The sequence below is a fragment of the Thermobia domestica genome, chromosome 5 (assembly GCF_964235325.1).
Source record: "Thermobia domestica chromosome 5, izTheDome1.hap1.1, whole genome shotgun sequence".
Classification (NCBI taxonomy): domain Eukaryota; kingdom Metazoa; phylum Arthropoda; class Insecta; order Zygentoma; family Lepismatidae; genus Thermobia; species Thermobia domestica.
The window spans coordinates 271,624,870-271,646,372 of record NC_137458.1 but is presented as its reverse complement, the minus strand read 5'-3'; the positions used below and the strand labels follow the sequence as shown (position 1 = coordinate 271,646,372).

The 21,503-nt window shown below is 37.0% G+C and overlaps 1 protein-coding gene across 4 annotated transcripts in view; it reads left to right on the top strand.

The window, feature by feature from the left end:
* The window catches only part of LOC145686626 (protein C-mannosyl-transferase DPY19L3-like), a 142,011-nt gene that overhangs the window by 51,785 nt on the left and 68,723 nt on the right, over positions 1-21,503 (top strand). For all 4 annotated transcript variants that reach the window (XM_081760090.1, XM_081760089.1, XM_081760091.1 and 1 more), the window contains exon 8: positions 16,026-16,527. In XM_081760090.1, the coding sequence (XP_081616216.1) occupies positions 16,026-16,527 (502 nt within the window). The remainder of the gene's footprint in view (positions 1-16,025; positions 16,528-21,503) is intronic.

The following is a 21,503-nucleotide window of genomic DNA, read 5'->3' as shown; positions in this document are numbered from 1 at the left end:
CGGTTTGGATTGCAAGAAATAAAACTATTTCTTCGTGCTAATACGCCTCTCAAAACGAAATGTTATATTTCTGCAAAATTTGTTTTTCTCACATGACTGGATAATTTTTTAAAAAATTCTATTGTGCTGAAGAAAACAAAACCATATGACAAGCTGTATTTGATCTGAAGACCCCATGATCTTTACTACATGTTGTTATTCATTACATCAGCGAGACGTTGTTTGCAATGACACTGATTCATTGAGTGGTTTGTTCGAGAAAGTTGCTTGTCTCGATTTTGTTTACTCTTTAGGTTTTTCGTAGAATACATGAAAAAGAAATACATTTTTCGCTTAGATATCCAGGAATCCTGTTTTAACTGATCAGAAAACAGCAATCTACTGGTGAAATGATATGGGGTAATGTGTAGCATTTTGTTTTCACGCCATCGATAGCAGCAAGGGGCACATGAATTACATAAAAAGGGAGTGTGTTATGAACTACTAATATATTTTTCAAAAAAAAAAAAAATCTACGTGTTCGTAGCTCAGGGGATAAGTGAGAGATTACAATACACAAGTTCGCACGATCGAGTCTTGTCCACTGCTATTATGTTTTTTTTTTTTTCAATTTCATTGTTTAACGGTGAAAGTGACGTAGATACATTTTCATTGGCATTCAAAAAAAAAAAAAAAAAAAAAAAAAAAAAAGAATGGAAGGGAATACGTAGCCCTGAAAAGGGCTGTTTATATATAAGTGTCTAATAGGAGGTCCAATGACTTTCTACATCGATGATTGCCTGGAGCCTTCTGGGCATGTTTTCGGTAAGTCTGCGGGTAAAGCGTTCACTACGGGAGACTTCCTCCCAGCTGTTTTCAACGATTTCCCATAGTTGATTTTTTGTGGATGGAGGCGGGTTAGGCCAGTTCTCCTTCATCACCCTTTTGACCTCTGCCCATACTGTCTCAATTATATTCATATCGGCTCCACGCGGTGGCCAATCTAGGACCTCTAAATCAGCCTGCTGCGAGAGCCAATTCTGAACTAATTGACACATATTAACCGGAGACCTGTCGTGCTGAAACTGGATTACTCCATCGGGGTAGATAAAACGCACAGATGGCAACGTAACATCCCGAAGGATATGTAAATATTGCTCACCTGTAAGACGCCCCTCTACTACCCTATGGAGTACTCCAAGACACTGTGATGTCATGAAACCCCATGCAGATACAGATACGCGTCCACAGTGACGTTTGTGGAAAACGTATCTGGGATCATACCTGGAGCCTCTCGGACGATACACGACTACTGGGCCATTATTTGAGGAAGAAAATGTGCATTCGTCTGTAAAGACAACATTTCTCCAATCACGGTTCACATTTTCTTCCGCAAATTGAAGCCGTCGTCTTATATGCTCTTTCGAGAGGAATTCTTTCACCGCAGCACGACGGGCGTGAAGATTAGCTTCCCTAAGACGCCGTACAGCAGTATATCGAGAGCCGGGAAAAGCTGATGCGTGCCGAAGTTGTCTGGCGGTCATGTTGGGATTAAGTCGCGCAGCAGAAACAAGCTGCGCATCCTGCTCAGGTGTCGTCACAAGACGCCTACCACTACCTCGGCGCCGCATAGTTTCTCCAGTCTCTCGAAAACGCTTTATCCACTTCTATGCTGTTCTTGGTAAAACTCCACACCTTTCAGCGGCTTGTGAAGCGCAATAGCCTTCTTGCACTAAAGCAAGAACACGCTCTTTTCTATTCTCAGCCATTTCTGACTTCTACCCTTTTCACGAGTTGCACGTTCAGTGAGCAGCCCTTTTAGTTGAAGCTATTAAACGACATGCGCAGTTGGTTACTCCAAGAGCTAGTAAGATAGTAGTTCTTATTTGCTAAGAGGCAGAAAATACGTTATTTCGATATATTGTTTGACTACAAGGGAGCACTTCACAACTGATTACTGAGTGATAAGATCTGTGGTATTCTGTTCAACTTTCCTTTAGGCAATTTTAAACGTAATAGACAATATTTGTCTGACCTTGTCAGTGCCTGAAGCAGAAGACAAAATCAATGAAAATGTTTTCAACATAACATTTTCGATTTATGTTTATCTCCTATCCGTTTTTGTTACGATTGCCTCCTTTCGAAATATCAGCTCTCTTTTTTTGGCCCGTATAAGGAAATGCTATTGCGGTTTTCCAACGTTCAATATTTTTGGCAAAATTAACACTTTCAAATAAAGCTAAACAAGCATATGTTTCACAGGCAAAACAATATGTAAAGTTCTACTTTCCAGTTAGGCAACATTCCTTCAAAAAATTGCAACTATAGTTTGCATCTCAAGTAATAGGGTAAATGTGCCAGTAGTCGACCATTTAAGGAGATTTTCAACTTTGTTAAAGTATAAAAAAATCATTTTTTACTAATAACTTTTACTGCATATGTCATTAGAAAGAACAGTGTTTAAATTTTACGTTTGTGTAGCTCGCATAGGAAATCTTTTATAAATAATTACACAGGAAAAAGAAAATACCAGAAACCCTGAAAAAAACAGTAGTCGGTCTATGAAAACCAAAGGTCAGCCATTACTTTAACCAGTACTCAGCCACAGTATAGAATTGACTTTTTTAATGGAATTTTAGAGATCAATTCCTCAGTAGCAAATTAAGGGACAGATATATTGCACTCAGAGTTCCTACAAAGAAAAACTACGTGGAAAACAGGCCCGCAGCTAGAGGGAGCTAGGGGGCCTGGCCCTCCTAAACTTTTCGTGGCCCCTCCAGACCTCAACACAAAAAACACAATTTAGATATGTGTAAGAGTTTTAATGATTTGCCCTCCTAACATATCTACGCCCCCCCCCCCAAACCTCTGTGGCTAGAAGCAGGCCTGGTGGAAAATATATTGCGATACAGGAAAAAAGACTTCTTGTATGATATTTACCATAAACTAAGAAAAATGTGCCTCGGCCTAGACTAGCCTATTTATAACTAATATATAGGCCTATTTATATTTACATTTATATTTACATTGATATTTATATTTAGCTATGACATTAACCCTTTAATATGAAGTTCATTAAGCACATTCAGGACACATAAGATGCTTTTCATTGTTTAGCAGGTTCCTCGTACGATAATTCACTGAGGCACGTGCATTTTAAGTGGTACCAGTGATCACAAAAGTGACACCCAATATATTTAAGTGTATCGTTCTCAATATCACTTATGAATTCTTCTTCAGGCCTTAGACGGCATTTCAACAACTTCTTACGTCTCGTCTTTTTAACTACTAGTGCTACTTGGCTTTACAGTCCTTTTCTTTTTGTTTGACGTAAAATTTTTCCTTTCTTTTGTATTCTCTCCCTTTTTCATTTTAGACGTTCCTCTTCTAGTTTTCTTTTCTTTTCATTCTTTACCATCTGATAATTTCTCCATGCTTGGGAGGATACTGCACTTTGAACTTTTTCTCTGGGCACATGTTTGGTAGTTTTGTTTTTGATTGGAGCTAGCCAGAAAAGATGCTAATCAAAGCCAGATGATATGGAAGTATTTTACGAAGGTTTTCTTTGAATTTCTTCTGAGATCATATGGAGTTATTTCTGGCTCTACTGACTGTAGAAACAGAAGCAGACCTTCCACCTTGCATCGCTTCAGTACAAGATGCCATAACGGATATGTTGTTTTCCTGGTTTGAGTCAGACGTAACGTCTATTTCTGATATCGAAGATATATTTGTAGGCTCTAGACGGCCAATTGCTAAAATTTGGTATGTTCCAGGACTAAGATATCGAACATTTCACTAGCAAGTATCTACTGATAGCAGATCGATCCTCTTCGGACAGAACAATAGCCTTATATGTGTTCATTAGTGTAGAATAAGAAGACTCTTTGGATAGAGTATCCTCAACGCACCTGATTGCAAAAACATCTGACACTGAGTCTATTCCAGTAGATGTCTTTGGACTGGTTGAAAGAAACGCTAAATCACGCGTTCTTAAACTGTTAGACATATTTTCCTCATGCTCACAGTGAGTTAGAATGTAAATATTTATGATTATTCTGTATTGTTTCGGCAATCAGGCAACTCTAGAAACAGAGCAGATAAGAACAGATAATAATAATAATAATAATAATAATAATAATAATAATTGAAGAGCAATTGCAGCCTTGGAATTAAAAACGTGCAGAAACGCGACATTGTGCGGAGTAATTTAAAAAAATAAATCAATTAGATATTGATAACCCTTACTTCCTCATAGCTACCTTAGATTAAAAGACTAAGCTATGATCAGGGTCAAGGGCGTCGATCCTGCTAGGGCCGGGGGACCCGGGCCCCCAAAGCTTATGTAGGCCCCCTATTGTATTTATGAATATACAATATTTGGCATAATTTGAATGCAATTTGTCTTAAAATCCTAACCTTCCGCATCCGAATGACCCCCAAATTTACAGGGAAATCGGCGCCCTTGATTAGGGTAAAATAAATACTCATTACCTGTCCTTTTTAAATTTTAGAGAAATAATTCAGACCAGCCATAAATCCTTAACCTTTTTTCCCTCAGTTCTAGAAAAATACAAGAATTGAAATGGTTACAATACCAGACTGATATTAAAGTACGAGACAAAAATAAACGACCAACATCGTCATAAGTTTTAATGGCATTTTCGATCGTTTAATTTTGTCCCGTACTTTATAACTGTATTATACTTGTATGATGCAATTAGTGACATCATAACAGTTACTTTTTCATTAAATCGTTAGAAAAGTCTTCTACGTATTAGTTAAGTGTCTTAGTTGTATGTCATGTGTCATTTAAATTGAATGAATGATAAGTGGATGACTACTGGAGTATATGTATCCAGTAGTCGTCCGTTGAAAGTAATGGGGGGCTGACCATTGGAAATTGAAGTGAAGAGTCATTTCCAGTAGTCAACCCCTAATGGCTGACTACCGGAAAACGTTATCAAAAATGCAACTTGTAGTCAGCCCCCCTTATTTCTACGCAATATCTTGTTTTGTATCATAAACCACGAATTTTTAATAAGCTACGATACATTCATGCATAGAAGAAAGCAATAACTCGTACTATTTTACAATAATATAATTTTAACTTAACTTTGAAGTAAAGCTTCTTCCTTATTTTTTTTATTAACAAAATGCGCACTGCTCACTTGCATCAGCAGACCTCAAATGATAATTTTTCTTTTCTGCCACGAGGAGTCACACCAGGCCAGAACAAATGAGGTTGAATATTGGAGCTCTCATTTAAGTTGTAGTTGATTATTTGTTTGATAACAAGCTACTGTATGTTTATTTAATATGCTTTTTACTGAAAAATGTCTGACTACTGGAGACGGCTGACTTTAGGCACACTTACCCTCCTAACTAACTAACTAATTCTATGGCCTATGGAACCCGGAGGTTCAATGCCGCATTCACAAAAGTTCTCCACTGACTTCTATCCTTAGCTAACTGGATCCAGTTTCTACTTTGTATTCCTATTTCTGCGAGATCCATCTTAATATTGTCCTCCCATCTGCGCCTAGGTCTTCCTAATTATAAGCTCAAGTAATATGTAACATAATAATAATAATAATAATAATAATAATAATAATAATAATAATAATAATAATAATAATAATAATAATAATAATGATAATAATAATAATAATATCTTAGTATCAAATTTTAAGCGATTTTTATATGATGCATATATTCATGAAAATAGTCACTACTTGTTATGTACTCATTTGGTGTTCCCCTAGGGTTACTAGGTATTGAAATCAGGATCTCTGACTGTGCAGTCCAGTATGCTAACTGTATGACCACAGAGCACGGATCTGACAAAAAACATATTCATAACGTTTTGCTACCCCTCCTCCGTGAAGGAATTGTTTTCAATTTTGGGTGAAATCAGTCACTTTTTTCTGGAGAATCGAAATGTCCAATAAGAAATGGGGGTCCCACTTTAAAATTTTAAAGTTACCCCTACCGCCAAAGGGAATGGGGATAGCGGATTTTGTTTGGTATAATTGAACTATACATATAAAGCAGAAACATATATTCTCATTTTGGGCGTGTGTTTTCAATTTGATATTAACTTAGAAATCTATTTGAACTTTGGTAGTGCTAGCATTTCCATAGCGTCATCTTCGTATACAAACAGATGGTGAATAAAAGTGACAGGTTTGAAAGCTGACAGCTTATCTGATTTTGTTTTTATAACCAATTCAAATGTTAAAAATGTAACGTTGTATTTAGAAAAAATAAAATATCCTTATATTGAAAGAAAACCGGACTGGGAACCGAACCGTCGATCATTACTGTAATTTCAAGCGCCTCGCTAAACCCACTTATTTTCTTCTTAATTTACGTCGCGAAAGGCGGCCCCGAAGTTCACTTACCAAAGTCTACTTTCCCCTTATCAGTAATTTCTGTATATTTCCTACTCGGTTATACACGTTTTACAGTAACCTTGAATGATAGGGACACAAACACAGACACGTCGAGAACATTTAAAATTCCAAAAGTTCTCCCACCGGGAATCAAACCCGGTACCCTGTACACCACAGGCACACATGCTAGCCACTAGACCACACAGCCAAGTTATAAAGCCAGCACGTTTTAATAATTCTACTGGAAATGCACGAGATATGCACTTGTAATACATTGAGTGATTTATTCGAGAGAGGCAAAGCACTTTACTTTGAATTCATTTCTTGGTTTCGTTTCTACTATGTTTATTCTTTGTATTTTTCGCTACGGTGTCCAGAAATACTATTTTAACTGTTCATAAAACAGAAATCTTTCGGTGAAATAATATGGAGTAATATGTGCTATTCTAGTTTCATACCGAGTTCCTTCGTAGCTAAGCGGTTAGCATACGCACCTTTGACGTAAGAGACCCGGTTCGATTCCCGGTGTGAGCTCATGTGGTTCGGATTTCACGCTAATCAGTAGGTAAACGTCTCATATAGCCTCGATGCTGAAAGGGATGTTAAAATCAACTCAACATTATTTTATACCATCAATTGAAGCAAAAGGTAGACGATACTATCCTGTTAAAAACATGCATTTATTTCTTTGGCACATATTACAAAGCATTGGACTATTTGCGACACTTCAAGAAAAAGATGCTTTATGAATATTAAGTCGCTTCAAGCGTTCAAATCGCTTTGTAAACATCCAGATTATGAATTGTAATAACTTTTTACGTTGTAATTAAAATAACAGCATATATTGTTTTCTATCTCTCTCACATACTTTCTCTCTTTCTTTCTCTATATATACACACCTGTATATTACAATAGGTATCAGAACATGAATAATTTTCATTTTGGACGTGTGATTTAAGGTTGGTATTCAAATCAGAAAGTTGTTCCCATTATAACAATGTTAACGTTCCTCATTTTAGCGTCTTCGTATATAAATGATGACAGGGTGAACAAATGTAACAGGCTTTGAAACGTGATAGTTCATCTGATTTTTTTTTTCAAGCACTTCAAAGCAGAACTTTATATTTAAAGAAATGTTTCCATATGTTGAAAAACATCAAAACTGCCGGGAGGCAGATTCGAACTGCCGCCCTCCGATGCTAGACTTGCAAGAACACTACTAAACACGCTTGACTACCGAGACAATTCATGAAAGAATATGTTGTAATAATGCTCATATATCGCTCCAAGCGCACGTTCACACCTGAAGTTTCAAATAGTCATTTTCTCCCTATATCAGTAATTTCAACTGAAGATATTGACTGATTTTGCATATTGGAACTGTGCATGAAGTGTGAATTGCATATTAAACGCAGAAATACGTAGTTGACTCTTCAGTTCATGTTTCTGTTCAATAGCTTCACATGTTAGTGAGTGTTTCCTAATACCTGTGTCATTTTCCCTTTTTTCCCACGGGATATTCTTCGTGTAATTATTTGACACACTAAGGTTTCATAAGATTAAAGGTTTTTTGCTTATAATTTTCTTATTTTGCTTTATTTTTTCTCTAAAATAATAAATAATTATGCATTATTACACTGCTTTGTTAAGGAAAGCACAAAGAAGCGATAATATAGTCAGAAAAGCGAGTTATTAATGAAAATAAGTTATAGTATATGCGAACAATTTATTGCGGATGAGGATACCTGGCATTAAAACATAGTCATTCATTGCCAACTCTGATATGCCCACTATTCAATAAATAAATAAATACATAAAAAATACTTGTTTTCCAGACCTCCTGATGAAAGCGATGGAGATGGCTGTTTTTTACTATTATTATTATTATTAATAATAATAATAATAATAGTAGTAGTCATCATCATCATAATCATCATCATCATCATCATCCTACACAGGGGTGTCCATTCCCGCAAAGAATTTGAGCGAAACGTGCCCAAGTGTTCAGAGATGTTCACCCTCGCGAGGGTTGTCCTCTCGAGGGCATCCTCACCCTCAAGTTCCCTCGCCCACAGTGACGCGAGGGCGAGGGAGCGCGAGGGTGAGGACAAGTTTTGGCCGCGAGGGCGAGGACAAGCTTCGATGGCGAGGGTGAGGGTGCGCGAGGGCGAGGACAAGTTTTGGCTGCGAGGGCGAGGACAAGCCTCGATGGCGAGGGTGAGGGTGCGCGAGGGCGAGGACAAGTTTCGGCAGCGAGGGTGAGGGTGCGCGAGGGCGAGGACAAGCTTCGATGGCGAGGGTGAGGGTGCGCGAGGGCGAGGAAAAGCTTCGACGAAGAGGGCGAGGGCGAGGACAAGTTTCGGCAGCGAGGGCGATGGTGCGCGAGGGCGAGGACAAGCTTCGATGGCGAGGGTGAGGGTGCGCGAGGGCGAGGAAAAGCTTCGACGAAAAGGGCGAGGGTGCGCGAGGGCGAGGACAATGTCAATTTTGTAAATAAAATCTTATTCTAAGATAATTACGTTAAGTGTAGATCGCAACTATCTAGGCCAGCCCACAAACTGTTTTTAATTGAAATCCTATCCGTTTTCCAAGTACCCAGTTACAAAACTATTAAGTCAATACTGAAAACTAAAAACGAAAATATTTATTGCAATTAAACGATTAACACGATTGGTATTATTGGACGGGAGCACGTTGGCTCAGTGGTACAGCCAATCTCTGGTTTCAGGGGTCACTCGTTCGATCCCAGGCCAAGTGAGTTCGTGGAGGACGATAGCGTATACTTGGGTTTTCTCGGGATTTTTCCGTTTCCTCCCGTTTTCTCATTCCACCTATTCTTTCTTCATCATTCACTTGCAATTCCATCAGTCTCCTTTAGCCATCGATGGCATAACCGTTGGATGTTAAACTAAAGATTTATTTTTTTTTATTTTATTTATTAATTTTTTATTTTTTTAAGATTGGTATCTTTGAAAGCGTTTTCAATATAGTGTAAGAATATGCAGCGCACAGTCTTGAAAAGGGAGACTATTTTGGGCGTCCAGTAGGCTTCTTTCTGTGATCTGTTACCCTTCATTATCGACGTTTTTATTATTATTATTATTTTTTTTTTTTCGCTGAATAGGATATTAAAATAGAATGATTTGGTTCTATATCGCAAGTTTTAAAGCTCCCTGACAACTGATATTTAGTCAGCAAAGCATAGGAAAACTTAGAAATAAAGAAGCAAAACTACCTGAAGTATTCGGCTATGGTTCATCTAATCATGGGCGTCGTAACGAGGGGCTTGGGTGGTCGCGTTCCTCCCAGATTTTCGTCACACGTATGTAAGCAAACTAAGAAAATAAAAGCATATATTCAGGGGTGTAGTCGAGAGTATACGAAGGTGTATTGCTCAATCTTAGTCATTTGCGCATACTTTCTGCTTCAAGGCGTGTAGTACTATATTCAAAACTAGCATATATAACCTGTGAAATTTTTAAGACTAGCGTATACTCTGTGAAAATTTTAGGACTATGGTGTACGCCGTGTGAAATTTTAGGACTTGAGCAGGAAGTTTTTGATAGTCTATTATTGCAACACAGCCCCTGCCCGCTGCAGCCCCTAGTTTTTCGCCTCTACTTTCTAAACATTTTCTATATATTTTACATCCCTGGAGTTGGTGGCCCCGCATCGTGGAGGTTGTGGGGACATTATCTAAGCCTTTGGTCAAGTGATCTTACATTTGGACCTGTCAAGTGACCTTACATTGACATAGATTACTATTGAGATAAGTGGGTAAAACTGCATTCAGGTTTACACCTATAATTTCATGATTCTTAGTGTTCATCCTCCCGAAGGGGAACTTTCGAAGATGTCCTCAATTCTAACTATAGAGAAACGTTCTCACACAACAGAATAAACATAATTTCAAACCGTTCATGATCTATATTTAGAAAAAAATAGCACTCTACTAACGTAATTTGCTGTTTTGGAAAATATAAGTTTTCCTTATGAATATCTGGGAATCAGTCGATCTGTCTGTATTCTGACGTATTAGAGTTAATGTCCCTTTATAATTCATCACCGATGCCGATGCTAAATGGTACGTGAATCTATAGTTTATGGTAGGATCCGAACCACCATAATGCGTTCAAACTTCACTCAAGGGAATCGAACCTGAGACTTGCTGCAAAGCAGACATGCTTGCTAGACACTATACTAACTTCCTTTGTATATTTCAATATCATTAACTTTCAGTAATCACCGGTAATCGACCTATAACCAGAGTCGAAGTCTAAGAGGGAGTTATTGAAAATGTTTAATTATCCTAATTTTTATGTAAATATTTCACTTTAGAATATTAGCGTTTAAACACTCCTTTCCCCCATACAACCATTACACACGCTAATACTATGTAACAAGCAGTAACGACTACATATTATCAGGTGCAACATTTAATCAATCAACATATAACATATAAAGCTTATAAAATTTTAATTAGTCAGCTGGATTACATCTTATGAAAAAAGTTGAATAATTTCCACCTTATATGTTAGTTGTTTGACGTAACGTAAGCATGAAGGTAAGCTTAGATCTTTGTTCGAATTTCACATTGAAATGATATTCGCAAAGAATCTTCAGTGTGCTGAATCTCTTTCGTTCCAGATTGGCTACAAGACTGCGATTATCGTAGGACGTAAAAATGAAGATTTTATTCCCCAGCCAGAATTTTTAAACTATCCTATCTCTTCAAGTTAATAATTGTCTGTTTTGCATTATTACTTTTCAACCACAGAGCAAAATAATTCGGTCACTCTACTCCTGTTTTAATGATGTATGGCAGCGTGTAACAAATTGTTGCGAGGTCCTGGGCAAGAAAAGTTTGTGATCGCCCTTTCAGTTTTTAATTGCTAATTATAATAAAATTTCTGGAAATCAATTAATCTACACATTTAATTATTTGTGCTAAAGAAAATAAAGGTTTGTTCTCTTACTTTCCCGTTCCACCATTTCTTTCATCATCATTCACTTGCAGTTTCATCCATCTCCTTTAGCAGTTACATAACTCTGGGGCGCTAAACTAAAGATTTCATCTTTTCTTTCATTACTACAATCTTAAAGTTTGCACGACATTATTAATTGTTGAATTGGTGGATTTATAAAAGTCAGTGCTAAATCATTTTAGGCTCGATAATCTTTCCAAGGCCCCTGGAGGCGCTAAGCTCTGAGCGTGCCATTTAGGGAGGAACGGTGGCTCAGCGATAGAGAAATTACCTTTGTTCGAAAGGTCGCATGTTCGATTCCCGTCCAAGTAAGTTCGTGGTGGAGGACATCGTGTTCGTGGGTTTTCTGGAGATTCTCCTGTTTCCTACCACATTCTCATTCAACTATTTCTTTCATCATTCACTTCTGTCTCCTTTAGCATTTAGCTTGCATAATCGTGGGATCTTAAACTAAAGATTTCTTTTTTCATTTGCCTTTACGTATTTGTAGTGTAAGGAATCCTTGAGACAACGTTTGAAAGATATCATTTCATAATTGTGGGAATTACTGAAAATAAACTTTCCAACAATGATAGCTGCCAAAAATGAACCAAGACCAAAGTGATAAAGTGCACAAATTGGTCCCTAGGGTAGTTTCTTAAGACAAAGTTTCATTTTTATGTCAATTATTGAAAAAAATTTAAAATTTTAACATTGTTAAGGTAGGACAAATGTATCTCTATTAGTGGTGAATATTAACAATATTTGAGCATCAAAATTAACCTTACAAGCACATTGACACATTTCAGTTTATATTTTAAAATGCCAATTAACTTAGATTCACATTCAAATCAATGAAGTCATTCATGTTATAGGTTAGAGTGGGTATATATTTCCGAGTTATAATTCAACAATAGTGTTCTGAAGTATTTTATTTGTTTGCTGACGGAGTTTCAAAATTAAGCTCTTTAGATCTTTCCCTTTGAATTTGTTCAAATTCCTCAGTTACGTTACATACATCAGGGATGGCCAACGTGTTGACTGTCAAATTCTGACAGATAGTCCGCGGCAGTCGCTCTACCGCCACTCATCAAACCTTGATTTCACCCTCACCCTCATGAGAGCCGCCCGTGTGTGGCTGAATACTTATGCTTGCATCGTAGTTCAAGGAACATTTTGAAGTAAAGGCATTGGATACTGTTGATAAATGATGTAAACGTCACTATCGACCGAGATCTCCATTGTAACAGTTGTTCCATTTTAGGTGTTCCACAGTAAGTTATACGATGATATGTTTAGTTTCCTTTCTTTAGGACGTATGTTAAGCAAGGGCGGATCCAGGACGGACTTCTGGTGGAGGTGGTGGGTTGTAATACTGCTACTTAAAGCTACTCTTAAGAGCTCCAAACTCTGGGATGCGTTTTATTTGTATACATAAAATAAAGAAGTTTCCTCTTCTGGGCGGGGAGCGATCGCCCCCCCCCCCTGGATCCGCCACTGACGATGAGGAAATAATTCACAAATAGGTTGAATAATTGATGCTCTGATCCTCATGAAGGAGGCCCTCTCGAGGCCTCCTCACCCTCAATTAACCTCGCCCTCAATGATATGAGGGCGAGGGTGCGCGAGGGCGAGGAAAACTGTTGAGCACGAAGGCGAGGGCGAGCGAGGATAATAAACAACTCCTATCGCGAGGGCGAGGACAAGCTTCGATGGCGAGGGTGAGAGTGCGCGAGGGCGAGGAAAAGCTTCGACGAAAAGGGCGAGGGCGAGGAGAAGCTTCGACAGCGAGGGTGAGGGTGCACGAGGGCGAGGACAAGCTTCGACGGCGAGGGCGAGGGTGCGCGAGGGCGAGGACAAGTTTCGGCAGCGAGGACGAGGTTGCGCGAGGACGAGGACAAGCTTCGATGGCAAGGGTGAGGGTGCGCGAGGGCGAGGACAAGTTTTGGCCGCGAGGGCGAGGGTGCGCGAGGGCGAGGACAAGTTTCGACAGCGAGGGTGAGGGCGCGAGAGGGCGATGGACAATTTCATTCGCGAGGGCGAGGGCCAACTTCTACTGCGAGGGCGAGGGTGAGTGAGGTCGAAGTAAAATGAACATCTATGCAAATGTTTAGCATTCTCCTCTCCCAAATGTACCTGTATCCCCCTACGTTTACCATTCTCCAGTTCCATTTACAAGTTTCAATGAAAAATCATTTCCTTTCCTTAGTATTCTTATGGGCACAAACCGAACTTTAAAATCCAATTATGATTACACCTGAACCTAAAATATATCACAAGTGTCACCATTACTTAAAATCTCAGTTTGCAATACTCTAATAAAAATTGAGTTCAGATGTTTGAGCTATAAAGTTAAAAATTGAGTTCAGATGTTTGAGCTATAAAGTTTCTCTGTCATTATCGGTATTTAATGAGACAATAGAACGCTATCAAGTAATACACTTACCAAGACTTTCCTAAAACATCCGAGTGGAAACTATTCGTAAGAATAATTGGTGGAATAAGGGTAAAAACAGAGTTTGAACATTTTTGCTTTAATAAATTACGATGTGGGAAAATTATGAGTTAGTCAGCAACTGATTATTTTCGACATATCAGTTAACATTTCAAATTAACCAAATTAAGATTACAATTATTGTTTCACGAGCGATGGTATCAGTTATATATATATATATACCAAGTGGTGTGGATTGATTTAGTACTTTTGTGTACATATGAATAATATGAATAATTTGTCAACTTTTATTTGCTCCAAGTCTTGACACTGGAAATGGTAAGACAGCCCAGGTTGTAAAACAAGGAAACCTAAGCAAGATTCTTTTTATCAACTCACATCCATTATTTTTCTACAGGGAAGATGATTTGTCACAATTGTAGTTATTCGAGCAACGTAGGTTTTTCGAAAAGATGCATTGCTGTACTAAGATAATTTATCGCTGAAACTGTTTGTAATTGGTTTTTACTCGAATTCTTTAGATGAATGTTGGAGTTTCATTGTTACTAGCTGAACCTGTGCTATCTACACAACGCATCATTCACATATGAGTATGAATCTCCATGTCATTCCTCACAATATATTCCTTTTTACAGACACAAGTGAAAGACGTCTTATAAGAATCGGCAAGGGGTACCATAAAGGGGAGATTTTTTCGATTATTGTTTCAATATCTCGCACCGTTTGCAACTTTTGTGACTACTTCAGATCGGAGTTTCTAATTTATGTGCGATCAGTGTTTTCTTTCTTTTTGCATGCAGTATGTGATAATCAAATACACTACACACACAATTAATTATAATGTCAGTGATATATGGTATTAATTGGGCAAAACACTCCAAACAATAAAGATTCATTCCTTTGTTTTTCATTATGTTTTGGTCATGAAACAAACGCCTGTATACAAATATGTTGTGTTGGAATGTATAACTCGAGGATATGGGGGGCTTTTTTAAAATTTCAACACTACCCCTACAATATGTAATAAAGAAATAATGGCCATGTTGTTTTAAATATTCAATTAGAACTGAACAATCTACACAAAATTTACAATTGATCAGTGAAAACGGCGTCTTTCTAGAGGCTATGATTCCCGAGAACTCACTGTCGAAAGGATTGGCCACTAACGTATGAACGTCCACAAACACATAAACTTTTTTAGCATTTTAATACATAGACTAGCTGAACCTCGCTCTCTACACAGCGCATCATTCGCATATGAGCATAAATATCCTTCTCATTCCTCACAACATCTGTACATGTCCCTTTACAGACACAAGGGAAAAAAGTCTTTTAAAAAAAATCGGCAAGGCGTATCATAAAGGGGAGCTCAATATCTCGCACCGTTTGCAAGATTTGAGCCTACTTCCGGTTGGAGTTTCTAATTCATGTATGACCAGTGTTTTCTTTCTTCTTGCATGCAGTATGTAATAAGCAAATACATTACATACACAATTAATTATAATGGCAGTTATATATGGTGTTTATTGGGTAAAACACTCAAAAAAAAAAAAAAGATTCATCTTACTGGTTAGACTGAAGAAATGGTTATCGTTCCTTTTTTATTATTTGGCCATGAAATAAACGCCTGAGACATATGTAACCCCTATATACAACAGCGTGGTGTTAAAATGTATAACGCATAGGATATGATGCTTTAGTTTTTTTTTAAATTTCAACGCTTCCAGTGTACCCTAAAAAATGTAATAAAGAAATAACGGCCATGTTTTTTAAATATTCAATTAGAACTGGACAATCTACGCAAAATTTCCAATCGATCAGTGAAAACGTCATCTTTCTAGAGCCTGTAGTTTCCGAGATCTCATTGTCGAAAGGATTGACCACAAACATATAAATGTCCACAACATATAGTTCAAAAGAATTCGGAAGATGAAAGCACAATTCATGTGCATTGATTTTAGAGATGGCTTATTAAAATGCAAAGGCTTTGAACAACAATTTTATATCATAAACTTTATGAAAAAGATCTAGTTAACTGATTTATTTAAAGTAGTCGTACTTAAACTGTTTGTCTCTGTTAAATGTGAAATCACACATAACCGTAAATGAAAGTTTTGAAAGCCATAGTTATATGTTGGAGCTCGGACGCTTTTAATTGTTATTGCAGCATTTTAATATAATAGATTACAGTTCCTGTGCTTCCTTCGTACTTTTATTTTCTTTATATTTCAGACGATGTTGAAAGTAGATGAAGATGATCACATCTACCGTTTCATAAAGAACAAATTTTTTGAAGATTCTGCGGATTTCGAAACAACATTATATCTCTGCAATGCTATTTTCCAAGCTATCGACTATGATACTGTCCAGAGACTAACTCAGGGTTTGTTGTTACCTTCATATCTTTGTGTGCTGTTCATGTACTTAATGGGCCTGGTCCTATCTATTTTATTTCGATGGAGTGAACCAAAGCCTAATAGTTTATATGAAGACCTTACGTTTGTTGTGAAATCCAATGACGATAATGTTGAAGGCCAATTGATGAATATACGGAGTCTGAAAGCTAATGATGTGGAATGCGATGAAGATGAATCTGATGACGGGAAACCAATGACTCAATTGGATATTGTGAAAAGAGAATTCCTTGGAAGATTTAGTTCGAAGTCGAATTATGATGAAAACGAGAATATACTGTTGGAACTACGACAGAGACCTGATCTTGTCTTTCATGTCGGTAAGTACTGAAAATTTTATCGATCGATTCCAAGGGTAGTAATAGTTTTTCCTTAACTTAAAGTCCCGAATTACTTCGGGTTTTTAGTTCTTACAAAAAATTAAAATCGCGAGTATATACGGACAGACATTTTAAAATATTCTGTGATTTTTGTTTAAACCGCGAATTTGCGGTATGCTACTGCTAATTACGTTTATAGGTTCAAGATGGTAACGTAACCCACGCTGGTAATGTTCACTTTCACAATGAGCTGGCTGTTACTAAGTTCAAACATTAAGGAGGTGGAAAAAGGATTATTGACAATTCATTCCATGACAATCTTGATTGTTTGTAAGATTTTAATTTACTGAAGTACACCTAGAGTGCAGTGAACCAGAAAGCGAGAATATTGTCAGCGGCAGAAAGAAATGGAATTATCTTGGGGTTTTGAAAGATCTTATCTTAAAGCATTGTAAATGGCATGGAATGTGCATTTCCTTTGTTTATATTTTCCCTCCCACACAGTTTTTAAGAGTTTTCGATTGTAATTTATTGTAAAATGCTCACTTCACAAATTATTTTCCAGCCTGGATATTTACATTTTGACAAAACGAATATATTCGGAATTTTAAACTGACTTATCTTTAAAGCACTATAACCGACATTATTGGCCATAGCCTTGAAAATTACAATAGGCAATAGCATCCATTGACAGCGATCATTAAAATTTTATCAATAAAGAGTACTTTTTACCAACATGTGCAAAATAAACTGTAAATTAAGAGGGTAATTCTGATGAGGTTGAGATTTTCTATTAATATTGTGCGTAATTAGGACACTTACAGATTTCTAATAGTAAGCGGTAAAGAGAGAATTTATAAATGGGATCCACATCATGGGCGCCCGAAGGGAAGGGCAGGTTTGGGCCCGAGCCCCCCCCCCCTGGCTCACGAAAATGTATTAAATTTCTTAAGGTTTTTTTTATTACAAATAAAAAATAGCAAACGTAATATAGCAACCAGGGATTTGAGCCCCCCCCCCCTCTAGAAAATTTTCTTCGGGCACCCATAATCCTTATTACCTTAAATGTTAGTAAAGTGATTGAACTTCGGCTGATATTTTAACAGTTTTTATTTTCATTAAGATTAAGTAACACTCACCTTTTTTGTGTACTGGGAACCAAAATCCTAACCCTGATCCGATTAGGGTTCCTAGAACAATCAAAGGCGAGCATTGGTTAATCTTAATAAAATGTGCCATATTGTACCTGTGTTAAATTTTCGTTCTCCTGGGTGCAGTGGCGTAATGGATTATGGATTGGGTTAAATTCTTAGCCAGAGATTGCTAACGAGAATAGCTGTTCACCATAAACTGAAAGAAACTACACATTCACTGTTAATGTTTGTAAGGTTTCGGACAGTGTCTTGAGAGATTGAATGACAAGTGAATAGCGAAACTATGTTATATATAATGTGTGCATGAAGTTCTTGAAAACCCTTGTTAATATTGAGATTTGAGCCATAAGTTGCACATGTGATTATAGGAGAGAAAGCCATAAGTGGCTGAACAAATAAGCTTGTGGAAGAATTAGTGTCATTGACTTCAGTGGTTGCAGTAGGGTACGATAATGTACTCAGTGACGCAATGAGATACGAGTATTAAAGGTAGATAGAAAGTGAATATGGTTTTTACATTCATTAATAGTCACTTCTTTAAGTGAACCAGCTTATTAAGTAATACTCGGCATCATAGGAAATAAATACCTCTTGGCTTCAAGAAATACAACCCAACACAAACCTTTCAGTTGATCCAAAATGTCTTCACAACGGAATTGTTCAAAGTGCCTCTCCATTTCATTTTGTCTTTTGTTCGTATAACCTGCCAAAGAGGCCTATGGCGGTGTTTCGAAACGTTATGAAGACATTTTAGATAAAAATTCTTTCAGTTCATTAAATTTTTCAGATTAAATAAAACTGTACATTGGTCAAATTTTTAGCTGTTAGCGGTTGAGCCATTTTGTGTATATATGAACTTAGAGTCTCGTGAAATTTCTCTTCTGTGATGTATCAGTCTCCTTATTGGCAAATTACTGTATGAAGCCAGAAACGTAACTTCAAATCACTGAATCATTCAACTATGTTACTAAATGTTTTCAAATACATGTATTTTAATGAAATACATTGAACTTCATTGTCTTTCTACTTTGTCGAAACATCTAAAAGAAGCACAGCATAAAGGAGAAGATGGAGAAATTTTATTGGTGGTCAGAAATGAAGTGGAGAGATTCGTATTTGAAAATTTATTTATTCACAGAAAAAATAAATAAATAAATAAATTTGGATAAGGAATGGTTAAGCAATAAATGAGAAACGTTAATTACAAAATTCTCACAGCATTTCCATAACAAAGAAAATAATATAATGAACTGGCAACTTCTTACCAAAAAACAAAAGTGTCCCCAAATCAACTCCGCCACATTGCAGCCTACATCATCACTATTCGTTTAAGCGGTGTACTTGACAACGTGTTTTCCAGCACAGCTCTTCCCTTGGTAAGTCTGTTCCATTTTATTTGATTTTTTTAAAAAATTTTCTTCTTCCTGTTCTTATTCTCCTTGACCAGGACTCCAGAAGGAGTCGAGAACTCGGAGATACAAATAATATTCAGGAATTACAGAAGGATGTAAATAGAATGATAGTTAGAATTCCTGCGCGTGGTTTTACGTTACCGGAACAGATATAAGTTACATGATTCCATACTTACGTTTCTCTTAGAAATTTAACTCAGTTCGTATCCCACCATTGTTAGACTCTGTCAAAAGCAGTAGGAAATAAATATCATTATAATTAACTACTTCCAGTAATGTTGGTAAATTTGATTCAAATGTTTGTTTAGAAGTTTGTCGAAGAGTAACATTTTAACAGAAGTAGAATAAATCCGAAACAATACTTTTAAAAAAGAAAAATGTATATTCCTGCGTTACATAGCTTTTGGCCAATTCCTCGACTCTCGTTCACGGTGGTTAAAAATAGAAGTGGAGAGAAAAAAGTCTTTGGCTTTTTTGAACTATTTATTTAATTACCAACTTGATTTTCCTAAAATGACATTGGTTTGCTTAGCTGTAAGGTCAAACTGTCAATTAAATTTATAATTTGTGTTGTTCGATAGTGCAGTATCCGAACAACCTCATCAGTCTCTGAAAGTTAAACAGTTTGTGATTTGATATTCCTGGAGGATATAGTCCTAAATTCAAATTTGTAGGCTAGGAAAAATCGTTAATTCAAAGTCGAAAAGCCGAAATCTGCCCTTTCTTGTAGCATAAAAATACACTTGATTACATTCTCGACTTCTCATTTTTGTACGAACAGCAAATATTCTATTCAAAGAGCCTAATATGAACGTTAGCAAAGTTAAAGAAACTAACTGACATTTTTGTGTATGTTGTAATCCTAGCAGATAGTAAAAGTTACTATATTAACGTAATTCTTCTTTCTTTCTTGTTATATTGTGTCAACGTGTTTGAAACAGAAACCCTGGGAATAGCGAAAATTATTTGCTTCTTATCGAAGATTCTATGATTGCAAACTAAATATAAGGCCAAGTCGTAAGTCTTGCAATTTTGGCGTACGTGCATCGTTTGTGGTTTTGTATGTGACATAACTGTAACGTTCAAGTTGTCGAAGGTGTTCAGTAGCTTGGGAGTAGATAGTGCTTTGAAAGTGGTAATTACTTCCGAGTGTGACTTGATAACTGCAAAGGTGAACGTACAATTCGGGAACGTTTGCATTACGAGTTCGAAATTTGCCATGACGTTCCGGAAGTATCCTGAAACATCTGTTGCTAGAAAGGTAAAGAAATAATTGATAACAGCACAGTGAGGAGACGGTTCGAGAACTTTTTCTTGAATTACAAGGATCTCGTAGATCAGTGAATATCAGGTAGGCCGGAAACCGTGGCTTCCAAAGTCTTGCGCCAAGCCATAGTGGCAAATAGTATAGTTCGTCATCTTGACTTCGGTGGTTCCGAAGTTATCGCATTAAAGAATATGTTTAAAAAACTAGTGGAAAATCCTCATGATCTGTGTTTCTTGAAGACAGTAATAACTTGCGGTGAAAAGTGATTTTGTTCCGAAGTGTTAACTGCATAAGCAGTGATTAAATCGGATCCTGTCTAAGAGCAGGCGTATTGAACGCAAGGTTACGTATTGCATCCGGTGGGAATATTGTGGGTTAATACATTTCAAGTTCATTCCAGACGGTTGAATCATCAATCCCACTTGTGCTTCGAACACTTGGAGCGAATTATCTCATTGTGTGTCAGAAATACCTTGTGATGATGAGCACAAAGTGGGTCATTTTTGCAGCAAGACATCACAGAACCTTATACTTCTAAAAGAACCCGGAATAAATTCAAAGATCTTTAGAGAATAAAATTGACTCTATACCCAGTATATAATCCAGATTTTGCACTTTCAGATAATTACTTCTTCTGGGCTCTGGCTCACTTTCTACAGTCGCAATGCTTTAACAACCAAGGGGAGATGAATTCTTGGCCTCGAAACACAAACACTAATATCGACGTGATATCTAAAAGGTATAAATCTACTTGCAGATTTCTGTAATTTCTGAATTTTCTTTAAGCTTTCAAGTTTTCGACTCTCCCCTGGCGTCTTGGTCACGGAGGTTAAACACAGGAAGGAAAAGAACAAAAACATCAAAGGATAAACGTGTTGTACGGAAGCACGTTATCAAGTACGTCAGCTATCAACAGATAAAGACGATGCAAACTAAAATATGGCAGACTCAATTTGTGCGCCTTTCTTGTTTCTTATTAGAAGGTTTCCAACTATCATTATTATTTTTATTGCCATGCGAATGCTGTGAAAATTTTGTAATTACCGTATCACATTCGTCACTCAACCATCACTTATATAAATTTAATTTCGTTTTTTTTTAATTAATAAATAAATCTTAAAAAACCAGGCTTCCTACTTCATT